The following is an 18,443-nucleotide window of genomic DNA, read 5'->3' on the forward strand; positions in this document are numbered from 1 at the left end:
TCTTAAGGTTTTTAAGAGCTAAAAAGAGGGGAAGAGTGAGGTTAGAGTTAGAGTGGGTAGAGCAATAACAAGTTGAAACAGACCCGCTGATGCTCCTCCATAATACTGGGGTCTAAGTTTGCAAACTCTTAGGAATAATGTCATTCTAAAATAGTACAATGAATTTGATTCACCTGCATCTTGAAGAGCATGAAATTTCACTTTTTAAGATTGTGGATAGCAAGCCTGATCATAATGATCACGTTTTATCTAAATGTATCTAAAAAGTTAAGGTCATGGCTGAGTGCAGTGTCTCCCACCTGTCACCTCAGCACTTTGGGAAGCCAAGGGGAAAGGATTGGTTGAGCTCAGGAGTGTGAGACCAGCCTGAGCTATATAGCGAGACCTGACCTCTACTAAAAATAAAAATTTAAAAAATCAGTTGAGCATGGTGGCACCCACCTGTGGTCCCAGCTACTGGGGAGGCTGAGGCGGAAGGAGCACTTGAGCCCAGAAAGTCAAGGCTGCAGTGAGCCGTGATCATGCCACTGCACTCCATCCTGTGTGACAGAGCCAAGACCTTGTCTCAAAAAAAGAAACAAAAAAACAAGTAAAGGTCGGGATGTAGTTTTCTGGCTTATACAGCTCAGACGAAGGTGATACTATCAGCCAAAACAGGGCATACGGGAGCCCGGATACTTAAGACATCAGAGTGTGTGTGTTTGCGGAGCCACTGAGTCATAGCTGCACACAGCAAGCATTTGGTGGGGAGCAGATAGCAGAAATACAGTCTGTTTTCAAGGAGTGCACAGCTTCGTCCAGGAGACAATCACTGTAAAATCAGGGCTGTCATGGAGGTGGCGGTCAGGCTGAGCTTGGAGGAAAGAATGCCTGACACACCTAGAAAACGTGTGTCCCAGGACATAGAAGAGGGCCCGAGCAGTAGGGGGATCAGTGCGTGTCATGGCACAGAGGTGAGAGGGCAGAAGTGTCTTCCAAGAAGGGCATGTCTTTACAGTATGGTGGGAGGCTGGCAGTCCTGTACATAGTTTATAGTTTGGATTAGAAACGTATGAGGGAGGTCAAGGTTGGTGATCCTAGTCAAGGTCTAATAGTTGTTTGATAAATAGCTACCGAATGAGTGAGAGGCATATGTGGGAACAATATGGCTTTTGGACTCAAATCTCACTTCTTCAGTGACCTTGAACAAATTCCTAACTTCTCCATGTAGTCATAATAATAGCTAGTAAGAGTAAATGTGGAGAAATGGAGCTTTCTTTCAACTGATCACAAGATCTTCAAATCTACTGCCATTTAATACACATCAGTTTTTCAATAGCAGCAGCATCCTTTATTCAAGAAGTAAAAGATCTTGGCTTATTGTATGAACCTTTTCATCAACTCTCTTCTGGTTATTCCTAAGCATTAATAGCAGAGAAGGCTCATTTCCTTTTACCTCATCCTATTTTCCCTTGCTGTTTCATTTATTTGATTACTTACTGGCTTTGCCTCTTTGTATTTTGTGGCGTTTCATTTTAGTGAACCAGAGAAGTAACTTTTACTAATGTATTATCATTAATACGCCCTCTTTTATACTCTGCCTTACAATCCTCTTTGAGTGGCTGTTCCATTTTCTGAATGTGCGTGTGCATGTGTGTGTTTGTATTTGTGAGGGTGGTTAAAATAACAAGTACTGTATTGTTTGGTTTTTAAATATTTAGTGATCCCTTAGTATGCTTGAGGTTATGATAGAGAAATAAAATATCTAAGACAATATATCATGGTTGAAGGCATTTGAAAATTTTATGGCTTAAATACATGGATAAAAAAATGAAAATGTTTCATTATGGAAAGCTTCAGATATAAAAATATAGATAGGATTCCCAGCTGGGTGCGGTGGCTCACAGCTGTACTCTCAGTACTTTTGGAGGCTGAGGTGAGCAAATTGCTTGAGCCCAGGAGTTCAAGACCAGCCTGGGCAACCTGGCGAAATCCTGTCTCTACAAAAATAAGCCAGGTGTGGTAGTCCCAGCTACTTGGGAGGCTGAGATTGGGGGGGATTGCTTGAGCCCAGAGAGGTTGAGGCTGCAGTGAGCCCTGTTTGCACCACTGCACTCCATCCTGGGCGATAAAATGAGACTCTGTTTCAAAAAATATTTGTATCAATAGATGGAATAGTATAGTGTACCCCTACATACCGCCACCCATTTTCAACAGTTATCAACTTATGGCTAATCTTGTTTTATCAGTATCTTTACCCTGATTTTCTTCTATTTTATTTTAAAGCAAATTCCAAATGTATCATTTCATCCATGAGTATTTTGCTACTTGTCTCTAAAAAATAAGGACTCAAAAAAGATAACTATAATAGCATTATTAATAACCTTAGAATGACAGTAATTCCTTAATATCAAATAAACACTGTTCAGATTCCTAGTTATATCATCCATTCTATACTAATTTTACAGGTTTTTTTTGTTTGTTTTCGAGCAGAGTCTCGCTCTGTCATCCAGGTTGGAGTGCAGTGGCGCTCCAATCTCAGCTCACTGCAATCTCAGCCTCCCAGGTTCAAGTGATTCTCCTGCCTCAACCTCCCGAGTAGCTGGGACTATAGGCACAAACCATCATGCCCAGCTAATTTTTGTATTTTTTAGTAGAGATAGGGTTTTGCCATGTTGGACAGGCTGGTCTCAAACTCCTGACCTCAAGTGATCTGCCTGCCTTGGCCTCCCAAAGTGCTGGATTACAGGGGTGAGCCACTGCACCTGGCCTTATTTTACAGTGTGAAGCCTCCTCAGGAGGCTAAGGTGGGAGGATCACTTGAGCCCAGGAGTTTGAGGCTAGCCTGGGCAATATAGCCAGACCCCAATTTTTAAAAAAGTTGTGTTGTAACATTAGATATCACCCTTGCTGCCAACACTCCCTACCTTTTCTGGTTTCACCACTTCCCCTGCCCCTGTTTTGCCCTTTCCAAGTGATTCTGAATTAATTTTCTAGGGATGTTAGAGCAGATTGGTGGTGAAAACGGTTTGGGCTCATGGAGTGGGAAGGAAAAAAATATGTGATGACAGATATATAGCAGAGAATCAGAAAACAAGGTTATATTTAAGAATCTAAAATGTTGCAGACATAAGGACCTACAATGGTTGAGGTTTAAAGGCAGAGATTTTTTGAATTAAAACCTGAATGGCTTCTTCAAAGCTGTTATTTTTGGATGAAAAGTAAGAAGCTGAGGAATGGGGAGAGGAATTCTGCCCTTATTTACCTTGTCAGCCAATTCCCACCTCATCTGGGCAGGGCTTGTTGTCCCAAGGACGAAAGACAGGCCTCAGTGTGTGTGAGTCTAGTGATTGAGTGTGCCTCAGAGCCAGTGGGCGGGCTTGGAAAAACACAAATTGCTGGGCCTGCCCCTGGAGGTTCTGATTCAGTAGACCTAGGGTGGGGTTCAGGGATTTGCATTTCTTTCTTTCTTTTCTTTTCTTTTCTTCTTTTCTTTTCTTTTCTTTTCTTCCTTTCCTTCCCTTTCCCTTTCCCTTTCCCTTTCCTTTCCTTTCCTTTCCTTTCCCTTTCCCTTTCCCTTTCCCTTTCCCTTTCTCTTTCTTTCTTTCTTTTCTTTCTTTCTTTCTTTCTTTCTTTCTTTCTTCCTTTCTTCCTTTCTTCCTTTCTTCCTTTCTTTCTTTCTTTCTTTCTTTCTTTCTTTCTTTCTTTTCTTTCTTTTCTTTCTTTCTTCCTTCCTTCCTTCCTTCCTTCCTTCCTTCCTTCCTTCCTTCCTTCCTTCCTTCCTTCCTTCCTTCCTTCCTTCCTTCCTTCCTTCCTTCCTTTCTTCCTTTCTTCCTTTCTTTCTTTCTTTCTTTCTTTCTTTCTGATGGAGTCTTGCTCTGTCGCCCAGGCTGGATTGCAGTGGTGCAATCTTGGCTCACTGCAACCTCTACCTCCTGGGTTCAAGCAATTCTCCTGCCTCAGCATCCCCAGTAGCTGGGACTACAGGTGCGCACCACAATGCCCAGCTAATTTTTGTATTTTTAGTAGAGATGGGATTTCACCATGTTGGTCAGGCTGGTCTCAAACTCCTGACCTCAAGTGATCTGCCCACCTCTGCTCCCCAAAGTGCTGGGATTACAGGTGTGAGCCACCATGTCTGGTGGGATTTGCATTTCTTACTAGCTCACAGGTGATGCTGCTGTTCCAAACCACTGACTTACTAGTACCTGTTTCTCCCTTTAGATCTGGTTTGGTTTTTGTTTTAAATTAATTTTTATAAGTACATAGTAGGTATGTGCCTTTATGGGGTACATGAGATATTGATACAGGCATAATGATCACATCAGGGTAAACGGGGTATCTGTCACCTCAAGCGTCTGTCATTTCTTTGTGTTACAGACATTCCAATTATATTCTTTAGTTATTTATGAATGTACAGTAAATTGTTGTTGATGGTTGTTACTCTGTTGTGCTTCAAATATGATCTCTCTTTTTAAGATAGTTTCTCTTTGCTGAGATTGTATTGCTGCATGCATTGGCAATCATTGTGTAACTGATTAACCTTCAAAGACAGCTCCTTGCAGGAAAAAAAAAAAAAAACTGTTGAGAAAGGTATGAGTAATTTGTGTGAAAACATATTCTATTTTCATAATGACCACAGAATACTGTGGCGTTCTACCAACCTAGTGGAATGTATGTGAACATTCTCCCTTTCTCTGGAAATTTCTTCTTTTAAGTGTCTTAGTCTCAGTGAATTCTATCTATCCTGGGTAAGAAGTTCAGGGTTCTCTTTTGAACCCAAGCATTTTACCCAAAGAAAGCTGACAAAGCTAGGACAGATGTTATTCTCACAGAAATTTAAAAGAAACTTGCTAGTTTTCTTATGGCCTTTCTTTTCTTCACAGAAAGACTGGGCAGCGAGCCTGACCTAAAACATCAGTTAGTCAGCAACCCTGCAAAAAATTATTGTGTCTTGCCAACGCTTTAGCCACCACACCCATGCCCGGAACTTTCCTTGGTATTTTACCCCATTCAAATCTGCTCTAAATGGGTCCTGACCAAACCTGAAATACACCCTGAACATATTTCTGTTAGTTTCCCCCCCGCTTTAGTCTCTTACTATAATATTTGAATCTTATACCCAAGAGCTTGCTTATCTAAAACTTTCCTAAATTTATTTTTATTAAGCCGTGGGAATAGGAAACCGGTAGCCTGAGAATTCCTGCAAACAGAACTCATTTCACTGTTTACATCACCCAACAAATAAGAGGCTTCTCCAGTTTGAACTATGACTTTGAACCCCAGCTTCACTCCTTTGTTATAGTAGTGATTAATGTTTTCCTGGTACCTTTTTCTTTAGCAAGTCATTCAAAGAAGCATATGTTAGCCACTTAGAATCCAGAAATAAATTTGCTATTTTGTGAGAATTATTGGATGGTGAAATTTTTTGTTCTTTAGGATTTTTTTTCTTTATTTTTGAGACAGGGTCTTTATCACCCAGGCTGAAGTGCAGTGGCACAATCACGGCTCACTGCAGCCTTGAGCTCCTGGGCTCAAGTGATCCACCCACTTCAGCCTCCTGAGCAGCTGGGACTACAGATACATGCCACTACACCCACCTTAGTTTGTATTATTTTTTGTAGAGACAGGGTCTCACTATGTGGCCCAGGCTGGTCTCAAACTCCTGGGCTCTAGTGATCCTCCTGCCTTGGCCTCCCAAAGTAGTGGGATTACAGGTGAATCACTGTGGCTGGCCTTGGATGGTGAAGTTGTAATTTTCTAAGTGGTTTTGTCCACTCAAAGAACTCAATTATAACTAGCAGATTTCTGGGTAAGCAAAGAATGAGAAGAAATGGAGCTGAATATTCTGAGCCTTTTATTTTAGACCATAGGTTCATATAATTGGATTATTCATGATCCTTGATTCGTGACATATTATCATCATAGTCTTAGATGCAGAGGTCCATGCATGTCCAACTTCATTCATTATTTAGTTCTTTTTTAAAGTGGAATTTTTATGTCTAATTTCTAACAACCAACTTCTCTTTCCTAATTTTTCAAATACAAAAGTTTTATTTGGAAAGTAATCCTAGAAAAGACTTAGAGAAATAAAGAAGAGAACTGATAAATGATGCATTATCAAACAAGTTACCACTCTGAGTAGATCTTAATTGTCTGGATAATTCTGGGAACCAATGTACATTACATGAATCAGAATTTTCTCTTTCTAGGGGAAAGTGTGCTGGAATATTTAAAGCTGATAACTTTAAATATTAAAGGGATATTAATTCTCTGGCATTTTCAGACTACCACATCCAATGGCAGAGGGCTCCCTGAAATCTTAGACAGTTAAAAGTTGGGCTGGCATGCATGGAATTACAGAGGGGGCACCAATTACATCTGCCACAGTTAGAAGCTAAACAGTATTATTAATGCATATGTTTCAAAGGTACTCCCAATTAAATTAGTTCCTAAATGAATTTTATGCTTTCAACATTTAGCCAACAACAAATGGTTCTTTCCTAGTTAAAATAAAGAACTTAAATGGGATTGACATTGGGATTCTTAATGCCTGACAAATTTTAAAGACCATTGCATAGTTTGATGAGTTTTGGCAAATGTATAAACTTGTGTAACCTATATCCCAATCAAGATATTGAACAGAAATTCTGCTGGTGTCTCCTTTCAGTCACTCACCATTTTCTGTAAGTAATTCTTACTCTACCTTCTATCATAGGTTGCCTGTTCTTGAATTTCATATGGAACTATCGTATAGTACATGGTCCTTTCTGTCTGGCTTCTTTTGCTCAACATAATGTTGCATGTATTATTTGTTCCATCTCTTTACTGTAGAATAATATTCCATTGTATTAGAATAATATTTTATTATATTAATTATATGAGGAAGCCCAGGGAATCTTCCTCTCAGAAATGTTTTTGAGGATTTAAGAAAGTCTTTTTAGAGACCAGGGGATTTTCCAAAGCTTTTTTATTTAGCCTTTTCATTTTTAAAAATACGTTGTCCTAGCCCTGAAAATTAACATAGCTTTATCAACACAGATGCCTGCCAAATTAGGCTGTCTCTAAAATAGCTCCAGCCATGGGCAAGGCAGAATTTTAATAAATATGGATGGTCTATTCTTAGTATTTCACCACTTCAGGTTGTGTGTTTCTCATTCTTCTGTGTAGTTCTTCAAAACCCATTTGAAATTTTTTGAAACTGATTCTGTGGCCTTGCATATATGCCTTATCCTGGTGAATATAATGTGTAGACTTGAAGGTACATTCTGCATTTGGGTCTTTTATTCTATAAATTGAGTTAGGTCAAGATAGTTGATAACATTTTCAAATCTTGTGTGTTACTAAGTTTTTTTTCCTACCTTACCTGTCAATTCAAAAGAAGGTTGTAAAAGAACAAATGATAGATGGGACAAACAGAAAAGAAATAGCGGGACAATAGACTTAAATCCAACCTTATCAGTAGATTTCAATCCAGCCAAGTCAACCGTATTTATGTTACATTAAATATAAGTGGATTAAATTCTCCCTTAACACCATCAGTTTTTGCTTCATGTATTTGGAAGCTCTGTTATTAGTTGCAAAAACATTTGCGCTTGTTGTGACTTCCTGATGAATTAACTCTTATCATTGTAAAATATCTTTCTTTCTAGTCATACTTCCTGATTTGTAGTTTTTTTAATATATCCGCTCCTGCTTTCCTATGCTTACATATGTATGTTATCTCATTTTTCATCCTTTTACTATTATATTTCTTTATATTTAAAGTCTCTATTAATAGCACATAATTAGGACTTAAAAAAACTAATCTGATGATCTCTGGCCCTTATCAGTGTTTATTCCATTTGTACTTAATGTAATTTTTAAAATGTTATTTTAAAAAATTGTTTTATTTCGGTAACTTTAAGGGTTCAAGTGGTTTTCAGTTACGTGGATGCATTGTATAGTGGTGAAGTCTGGGATTTTAGTGCTCCTGTCACCTGAATAGTGTACATTGTACCCAATAGGTAGTTTTTCATCCTTACCTTCCTCTCACTCTTCCTGCTTCTGAGTCTCCGCTGTCCGTTTATACCACTTTGTATGCCTTTGCATACCCATGGCTTAGCTCCAACTTACACAATACTTAATCCGATTATTTATGTGCTTCAGTTTAAGTCTACCACCTTGGCTATTGATTTTTCTTCCTCTTATGTGTCCGTTGTTCCTTCATTACTGCCTTTGGATTTAATAAAATTGTGACTGAGGCTGCAGGGTTGTATGAGCCCAGGAATTCAAGACCAGCCAACTGGCAACATAGTGAGACCTTGTCTCAAAAACAAACAAAAAGTAAAGTTTCTGTGAATTCATATTCTCCACAACACTGGCTATGTCAATTTTTTTCACTAATTGGGTATAAAACATCACATTCCTTCAGATTCCTCATTTATTAATGATATTAAGCACCTCTTCATATTTTTATTGGTTGAAAACATTTCTGCCAAATGATTGTTCATATCCTCACACCTCTCATTTTTTCATTGATTTCTAGGAATTCTACACTTGGAATACCACTGAACTGGACCACTTATATTTGACTACTTTTAACTTATTAGTGAAATCTTTGGCCTTTGATTCTAATGCCAGTCCCTGGCTACCTGTTTAATTTGCAAAACCTTCCAAATTGGACCCCCTTATCCTACTACATTTTCCCCCTTAGCACCTACCACCTTTGCCATGTTACATACGTGTTTATTACTTGTATGTACTGTCTTTCCCTTACTAGTACATGTAGGCTGCTACGTGATATAGAGATTAAGAGGTAGCGTTTTGAACTTTCATAGCAATTTAACATTGTCATCATATTTTTATGAAATGAAGAGATTCGTCTCCGATGAATTGGAAAGTTTTGAAGAACTGGTTCTTCACTACTTTGAAAAGTGTGATGTAGGTTGTCTCATACCTTCATGTAATAGCATTTGAAAGGCTCATTGAACAGAACAGAGAAGAACTCAGTAACTACTATACCTGTCGGACTTGAAAAAGTGTTTATGCTCTACACAAAATATAGTTGCTAACAAAGACGAATCTGTTTTTCTGATTTAGTGAGAAAGTATGTTTTTCTAACATGGGCATTACTTTGTGTTATTGGTATTCCCATGTTTACAGCTGAGCCTGGTATGTGTCTCTTTGTTTTATATATACACATATATAAATGTATCTATACAAAATACTGCTTTTTAAATGAAAGAGCATGCAAGCCACTTAATTATGTAATTCAGCTTAATCCTTTATGCTCTCAGTTTTCATGTTTTGAGTTTCTCAGACAAGAGTGTGGTTATTAAATGCATGTCTTGCTTCTTTGGATGGCGCACTGGCTGAGTGTGTGAATACATTTTTTGGAATGACCTCGGTTCATAACCTAACTTGTTGATTCCTTGTTTTCTGGGTAACCGTAGACACATACCTTGAGTACTTTTATGCTGTAGTATTTCCAGATAAATGGTAGTGATATTTTTCACCTTTGGAAGTGAGTAAAGTTCTGGAAAATCCTTAAGTGAAATGACTTTAATTCAAAACAATATTTTACAACAATTATATGGCATTATGTTAGAATGAATGCATAATTGGGAACTGATCCAAGAAGCTGATACCAGAACTATAAATATATTTGTGAAAATAAAGTGGTGAGATTTGGCTGCTTGGAAACAGAGGGCAAAGGTTTCTGTGAAACAGCATATGCCTTTTATTTCCCAGGTATTTGTTCTGTCACAGTATATATAACATAGTAAGAGCTTTATTTGGGTGCTTAGTCTGGTACCTGAAATGCGTTAATGAATGTTGAAAATCACGTTATCTTGACTTTTTGTGCCAATGACTAAATTTTTGGCAAGCATTATCTCAATATATTTTTTAACAGATAAACCAATGAATAGATTGTGACATAATTTCAGGATAGACTCATCTTCAGATAGGATCAGGTAAAGAGAAATTATGTATTATAGTGGAAGTCAGACAGACCTAGGTTAGAAACCGAAACTTTGCTGTATTTACTTTGCTGTGTTTCCATGCAAAAATCAAACATCTTTTATCCTCATTTATAAAATGGAGATGAATTCACACATTTTATAAAGCTGTTGTCTAAGTATTATGGATAATTTATGTAAATGTGTAGGAACCATTATAGGTACTCAGTATGTGATACCTGTGGCTCCATTACAAAAGGTTTAATACCAGTAGGAGTGTGTGTGTGTGTGTGTGTGTGTGTGTGTGTGTGTGCACATACACATAGTATATTTGTTAGTGAATCCTTTTTGTAGACAAATCTTAAGCCGTTATACAGAAAGAAAAAAAAAATTAATAGAGCAGAGATTGGGTGGGGCTGGTAAAGGGAGAAAGGCGTCTTGTCTGGCCAGTGCTTGTCATGGCCCTCAGCAAGCTTCCATGGCCATTCCTGTTGCCCTTTACAGAGGCCTAGAGTTCTAGAGAACAGCATGGAAACCATGCTAGTGGATTTTAAACACCGCAAGTGCAAGAATGGAATCTTCTTTATTAACTGATACAGGTATCACATGTGGCCTTGCGCTACAGTAGGTGAGTGGCCACAGCTTACAATTCCACTACTGAAGTTCCTCCTCCATATTTGACTACACAGTAGAGTTATCCTTTGAACCTGAATTAGCAAACCCACTAGCAAGCCTATGCCATTTAATGGATATAGTAATAACATCATTTTTTTTTCCAGATCTAGGTTGGAATTTGCCCCTGACAAATAAGAAAATGATGAGTGATGCAAGCGATATGTTGGCTGCGGCATTGGAGCAGATGGATGGTATCATAGCAGGTGATCTGCATCCTGTGAAAGACAGAATCACAACATTTACTCTGCTCACTTCAGTTTTTCACTACAACTTTCATATTATCTTTTCACTTGATTTTCATTTTTTAGCCCTATGCCTTTTGCTTCCCTGTAATTTCGCCTTTGTTCTTCTTCTCCATTTTCTGCCAGCATTATTCTCAAACATTATTTTAAAGTATCAAAAATTCTAGTTCCATCCTAGGTTTCTAATCAAGGATTAAGAATCTGTATCTCAGGTGATTCTGGTGTAGGTGATCTGTGGACCATACTTCGAGGGACACTGCTCTACCCAGTAACCGTGAATGTTCTGACCTGTTTTCCTGAATTCAAAATTCACTTTTCACCAACGACTCCCATATGTTTTGTTTTTTTGTTTTGTTTTTTTTTTTTTTGAGAGGGAGTCTCGCTCTGTTGCCCAGGCTGGAGTGCAGTGGTGCAATCCCAGCTTACTGCAACCTCCACCTCCCGGGTTCAAGCAGTTCTCTGTCTCAGTCTCCCAACTAGCTGGGATTTAGGTGCCCACTGCCACACCTGGCTAATTTTTGTATTTTTACTACAGACAGGGTTTCACCATCTTGGCCAGGCTGGTCTTAAACTCCTGACCTTGTGATCCACCCTTCTCGGCCTCCCAAAGTACTGGGATTACAGGCGTGAGCCACCGTGCCCGGCCATATCAATTTCTTTTTTTTTTTTTTAAGAGAGGAGGTCTTGCTCTGTTGCTCAAGCTGGAGTGCAGTGGCTATTTACAGGCATGATTACCTGTGAATAACATGCATAGTGCAGCCTTGAAATGTTGGGCTCAAGCAATCTTCCCACCTCAAGTACCTGCGATGACAGGCATGCGTCACTGCACCCAGCTTGTTCACATCTATTTACCTTCCCAATTCTTTGCTAAGCTTCCAGTCCCTGTCTCTAATTTCCAACCAGATATCTCTCCAGAAATGTCCTATAGGCATATCAATATAATCATTTAACACATTGAGCTCATTATCTTTCCTCAGAATTTACTCTGATAGTCTTTATCTGGGTTCATTTCATAACCCTTCATCCACAGTTTTTCTAAGCCAGAAATCATTTGGTCCAGTATTGGTCCGGAATGGACCAGCTCTAATATTTGTATTTTCTGATCTGCTACTTTCTTAACCATCATCTCCATGAGGCCAGCACACCTCACACCAAAGCCCGCCAGGTTCTTTTTCTTTCTATACCCCAGGATTGGCCTCCTTGTTAGGAATTGGACCATGGATATGTACCATCAACTACATGGTTTTAATTTTTGCACCATGTAACTCTGACTTGGAGAGATTTATGTGATTGAATTCTCTTTTTTCTGTCTCTTTTGATTGTTCCTTACTGTGACTAGACTGGTTTACCACCTTCGGCTTTGGTATTTTTATCTAACATAAATCCCATTGCGCTCTCTGTGATTTTGTTTAACTTAGGTTCTAAGGCCCTGGAATATTCCAATGGGATTTTTGATTGCCAGTCTCCCACCTCTCCATTCATGGGAAGTTTGCGAGCTCTGCACCTTGTGGAAGACCTGCGTGGATTGTTAGAGATGATGGAAACAGATGAGAAAGAAGGTTTGAGATGCCAGATCCCAGATTCAACAGCAGAAACGCTTATTGAATGGCTTCAGAGTCAAATGGTAGGGTCTGCCTGTTATAAATTCTGTGTTATGAATCCTTTGTTGCTTATTCTAAAATTTAGAACATAGAATAGCTGATTAGAACAAGAAAAGTTTAAGGCAACAGATGTGCTCGTTTTTTTTTGAAACGGAGTTTCAAAAAACTGTCGTCCAGGCTGGAGTGCAGTGGCGCCATCTTTTCCACTGCAAGCTCCACCTCCCAGGTTCGCGCCATTCTCCTGCCTCAGCCTCCTGAGTAGCTGGAACTACAGGCGCCCACCACCATGCCCGGCTAATTTTTTGTATTTTTAGTAGGGACAGGGTTTCACCGTGTTGATCAGGATGGTCTCGATCTCCTGACCTTGTGATCTGCCCGCCTTGGCCTCCCAAAGTGCTGGGATTACAGGCGTGAGCCACCGTGCCTGACCAAGGATAACTTTTTAAAAAGTGCTATTAGTGTACATTTTATAAATACCAACTGCGGGTGACCTGATTCTGCCCATAAAAACAGACTCCCTTTTGATTGTGCTTGAATGACCTCCTGTGGCTTAAATCAAATAGTCCTACAAGGGAAAGAATCTTGCACAGAATAGATGATTTCTCAGTCATATTGGGTTCTTCACTGTAAAGGACCCAATAGCAATTCTAAATGGAAAGCATGATGAAAGACATTCAAAAAGCCACAGGATTTACAGCAGTATTTGACCTGAAGTGCCATCTAGTGGTTTATGGCAATCATGTCAGTTCCAGTTCTCGAATTAAATTGTGGAGTTGGGCCTTTAACCCATTTATGCATAGTGTTCCATTATTGGAACGCTAAGCTTGCGGGAGTTATTTATATTCTGCTCAAAGTCCTCGCCAAGGTCTCATTTTTCAAAAAAAAAAAAAAAAATGCAACCTCTGGCATTAGTGGGTTAATGGTGTTATTCACGGAACAGTGAGGCCTCTTTCTAGGCATCTTTCTCAAAAATTGATGATGTGGCAGAGCTACCCTTTGTCTGGGCACGGTGGTAAATACCAGGGTTTTAATCTGTGACGATTACATAAAATCTAAAGAATGTCACAAAAACAGATTCAGTGGAGGACAAAGGAAAGGAGATATTTTGTGTTTAAAGGATATTCAGTTTTCAGTAAGATGCAATAATATGCTAATGAGCTAACTGTGTTGATATAAAAACTAATGAGAATTGTATGAAAGAATCCTGATCTACTTTTGGATCTGTGGTAGACATGAAAACTGCTTGCTTTGGGAACCTTAAGAGTACATCCTACAGCTACAACATTTTCATAGGATGTGACACAAATACTAGAGCTCCCAGCCAGTCCTGTGCTGAATACTCTGTGTTCCCACCTGGTTTACCTCTGAGTTTCTGAGTGCAAATAATATAATCCTTCAGCGGTGGTGCAGCTACACAAACTTGACAATTGAAGATATTTTACTTGTTAAAACACATAATGCCTTACTATTATACTTTATATTTGCTCTGCAAATTTCTCCTCCAGAGATTTAAAGGTCCAGGTTTGCTGATTTCTTTGGGGATTGCTTCATGCTCTGAAATTGGTGTTTCCTGGCATATTCCTTAGTCTATTTCAATGTCCTATCTCACCCCTTCTTTACTCCATGTTCTTCTGACCATTTAGCATGCAGTGAAAAAAGGAATTTACTATTGTTAGTAGAACCTATTTCTATCCCACACCCAAAGGCCACCAATGGCAATAGTAGCCTAAGCATACCTGTAGTTCAATTTTTGACATGTGTCTAAAACATTTCCATTAACATGTGCTTAATCTGTTCTGTGAAAGTATTTCTGGAAATGATAAAAAGTAATGATGATTACATCTGAATATAAGTTAGATCATGACACTCACGCCTTTTTTCAGAAACTGCCAATGGCATCACATCTTACTCGGAGTAAAAACCACAGTGCTTACTGTGGGCTGCAAGGCCTCGTAGGATTTGCTCCCCGTAACTTTCTGACCTCATCTCTCATCACACATCTCCTTATTCACTCCACGCCAAGCACATTGGCTATTTCACTGATTCTTTAACATGCCAGGTACACTGGCCTCTGAGCCTTTGCACTGGCTTTTCCAGGCACTGGCTTTTCCAGGCACTGGCTTTTCGCTCTGCCTGGAAAGCTCTTTCCCCAGATGTTTGTATGGCTAGCTCCCTCATATTCTTCTGGTATTTACTCAAAAGTCCTGCTCTCAGTGAGGCCGTGCGTCACCACCCTAACTAAAATTATACCCATTTATTCTTTGTCTTACATCTCCCTGCTTTATTTTGTTCTTAGCATTCACCACTTTCTTATGTGCAGTGTATTTGTGACGTTTATATGATTTATTTTCTGTCTTTTCAACTGGAATATAAGCATCATGAATCCGATTTTTGCCCTTAATTTTTAAAAAATACTGTATTCCTAGTGCTTAGAAGAATGCCTGGCTCAGTAGTTATATTTGTAATGAATGATGCTCCATGGATGATAAAGTGGAATGCACGTTCGAATGAATGGAAGTTGTTTTAAGTTTATTCCTCGGATGGGTAATGGCTTGTTGATCAATGTTTTTAGTTGCTTTCTCTCCTATTATTTGACATTTTAACCTTGAGAATCCACAAAATGACAAATATTTTAAAGAACTAATGAAGATTCAGTTTTTATTCTAAAAGTAACAATAACAAAATAAACTAGATGTAGTTCTAGAGAGATAAGGAATTTTTGTAGTTGCTAAATTTATATCCATCTAACTTATGTATATGAATTCCTCACCTTGCCCCCAACTTTCCAAATTAAGTGTGTTTTCTCGAGCACACAGAGAATGACAGGATGAAAGAAGAAAGGCAGCAAAAGGCAAAAAACAAAGCAAGAAGAGGAGAGCAGGACTGGCTGTTTGGAACCATAAAAGCATAGGAGTGAAATTGAGTTGTCACCACACACCTACCATGATAGACTTTATTTTAGAACCAAAAAGCAACTTGGGCCAGCATTGGGAATCCAACAAGTAGAAGATTATATGCTTATAATTAGTGATTGGCTGATAATATTAGATTTTTCCAATTTAATATTTCAGAAGTTAGGATATGTTTTATGATCTTAAAATGGGTATATGTATACATTTTAGCTGGGATCTATCCTCCCTTCCTCTCTCCCCTCTTTCCTTTTTATTAATAAGGTACTTAGCATAGTCAAATTTTAGAGACAGAAAGTAGAGTGGTGACTGCCAGGAGCTGAGGGGAGCAGAGAATGGGAAGATAATACTTATTGCATATAGAATTTCAGTTTTGCAAGATGAAAAGATTAATGATGGTGATGGTTGCAAAACAGTGTAAATGTGCTTAATACCACTGAACTATACACTTTAAAATGTTTAAAATGCTAAAGTTTCCATGTGTATTTTACGACAATAAAAAGTTAAAACTGATGGCATCCTAGAATTTAAGGAACACAGAATCCTAGCAAATTCCCCCTTCATATTTGAGTATGGGGAAACTGCCCAAATAAAAGAGATTGTGATGTTTAAAAAAAGGAAGCAGTTAATGATAAGGCAGGACTGCATCTAGGCAGTTTCAAATGCAGGCTGTAGTAACAGCAGACCTGAATTTTAATGTTGACCCTAACTCTTCGAAGCTTGTATGACCTTGTGAAAATGTCTGAAGTTCTGTGTCTTGGTTTTCTCATCTGTAAAATGGGGATGATGGTTACTGCCACTTAGGATTGTAAGGATCCTATGAACTAATGTATGCTGAGGGCTTATGGATACGCCTGGAAAAAGGCTAGTCAGAAAGGCAATACTGAAGAGTAGAGCGTAGAGAAGAGAATAGAGGGAAAATGTTTAACAGGAACCCTTTGCAGTGAGGGAAAGAGTTGGGTCCAGTTGCAAGGGGAGTTAGGTTACAAACCATCCATACATAGTTCCCTTCTTGCGATAAAAGAGTACAAACATTTCTCAGACTACAGAGAAGCTTCTGGAATATTTTAGAAAAACTTAAATTCAAAAATTTTTGGAAATAATTATGTATCTGTAAATAATAACAGATATATAATTATGGTTCCATTCATGTTTAATGATGGCCAACTTGACAAGCCCTGTACTTTAAGATGGGTACTAACCTTTTCATTAGTGCAACTGGGCATTTGCAGTTCCAACTATCATTTTGCCTGGGCCAGGGAGATCCCCTGGTTTCTTGTAGGATGCAGGTTATTTCTTTACTACTGATTGCTCCTGCCTGTTTGTTTCATATGATCAGACACTGAATGTGATCAAATACCAACACTAGTAACCTTTATAGTGAAGGGACATTAAATCTGTAAGAATGAATTTACAAGTGTAGCTGTAGGCTTCTAGAAATGAACAAATTTCTTTTAAAACTCAGAAGTGTGTCTCCTTGGTTAAAAAAAACTATAGACTCTGACATATTTGTTTAGTTACTAAGACTGAATTTTGTTTTGATAGTAAAATATTATAATGTGTTAACACAGATATTAATAATGGAAAATTACTTGCTTTATGAAGCTCCAGATTCAAGAAGGCAAATAGAAAAATATGTCTAATTGTTTGAGTCAAGCAAATAGTTATTTACTTTAGGTCTAACTTGATGAGTTGCCCTAGAACATTCTTATAATGTTTTTTTTTAACTGAGGATCATGACCTTGATCCATGTCAGCAGGGGATCAGGTAGTGAAATCCCAAAGGTGTCTGACTATTTGGCAATTTTAATTATGAGGCCATCCCAAAGTCAGCAGAAATTACAAAAATACAATTTTCAAAAAAGTGAGTGAAATACTAATGGTGAATACTAATGGTAGTAACTCCAAAGCAGGCATCATCAGCCAGGAGATAGATAGAGTGTAAACAGGGGGAATGAGGTGTTCTGGACTGGCTTCAGACCTGTTAATCATCATAGTACACTTCTCTCTTATTTTTACATTAAAAGTTAGATAATATTAATCCCAAATGTGTATTTTTAAAAGTTGCTATAAAAATAAAAATACTCATAACTTAAAAGAGTTCAGCCACGGGACATGCTCTCTGCAGGGTTGCTGGCTGTTCTCCCTGAGTCCCTGACTCCCAGCCCCACAAAGCAGTCCCCGTCCTACCACCCTCCGATCCCTGCTGCTTTCTGACCGGCTTTGCTTTTCATCTGTGCCTCTAGGAAATGTTTTCTCAGGCCTTGGCAAACAAGATACATCTTAAGATTATATCCCATAGGTGATCACAATTATCTGAGTCATGCGGTGCCTCACTGAGACATCCTAGCTAAAATTAAGCTTCAAGTAAACTCCCATGGAAAGTGTTCACAGGCACAGAAAAACAAATGGACCAAATCAGCCAAATTCCTAGTTTACAGAGGTAAAAGACGTACTTTTCATGGAATCCTAGGCCACTGGTATTTGTTAGGATTGAATGGAAAGAGGTTTCCCTGTTCCTTTAGGAAAGTGAGTTAAGAAAGAAAAAGTGACAAGAACAATAGGGACTTTTTCTTGGTCCCATGTTACCCTTCCAAAGTAGAAGACAGATTCCTTCTCTAGATCTCTGTATCCTGTCACATGTTGCTGGCTTTCAACAAATGTTGAATAAATTAATGAATCACAATATTAAATGAATGAAGTTGCTGCTGTACTGAGATAGGAGCTGGGACTTCACTTCTAGGGACACTGGGATCTTCTTTTTTCTCTGTTCTCCCCAAATTCAGGGGACTTAGGTGTATACCTATGACTAGGGTAATATTATAGTGTAAACATGTACCCTCCGCTTGCCCACTGTGAAGCTCATGCCCTTATTCCATCACACCCAGTGAGAGGACAGGGGAGTGGAGTACTGCCGCTGCCTGGTTGCTTGGTTTCCAGCATCACTGCTATCATGTTCTCTGACTCTTTGGACAGTAGTGGTGTAAGATGCCTTATTATGGTACTGAACTCAAATGCAATATGACTGTGCTCTTCATGGCTGAAGGATTCAAGTCTCAATCTCTCCTCCTAGTTCAGAGTCTAGTGCAGAGCAGGC

The 18,443-nt window shown here is 38.8% G+C and overlaps 1 protein-coding gene across 1 annotated transcript in view; it reads left to right on the plus strand.

The window, feature by feature from the left end:
• PPFIBP1 (PPFIA binding protein 1) overlaps window positions 1–18,443 on the plus strand; it is a gene marked incomplete at its 5' end in the record, with an annotated part of 117,222 nt that overhangs the window by 45,086 nt on the left and 53,693 nt on the right. The window contains 2 exon segments of the mRNA NM_001265753.1: window positions 10,700–10,798; window positions 12,256–12,461. Coding sequence (NP_001252682.1) covers window positions 10,735–10,798; window positions 12,256–12,461 — 270 coding nt within the window.

This window comes from Macaca mulatta, chromosome 11 (assembly GCF_049350105.2).
Source record: "Macaca mulatta isolate MMU2019108-1 chromosome 11, T2T-MMU8v2.0, whole genome shotgun sequence".
NCBI lineage: Eukaryota > Metazoa > Chordata > Mammalia > Primates > Cercopithecidae > Macaca > Macaca mulatta.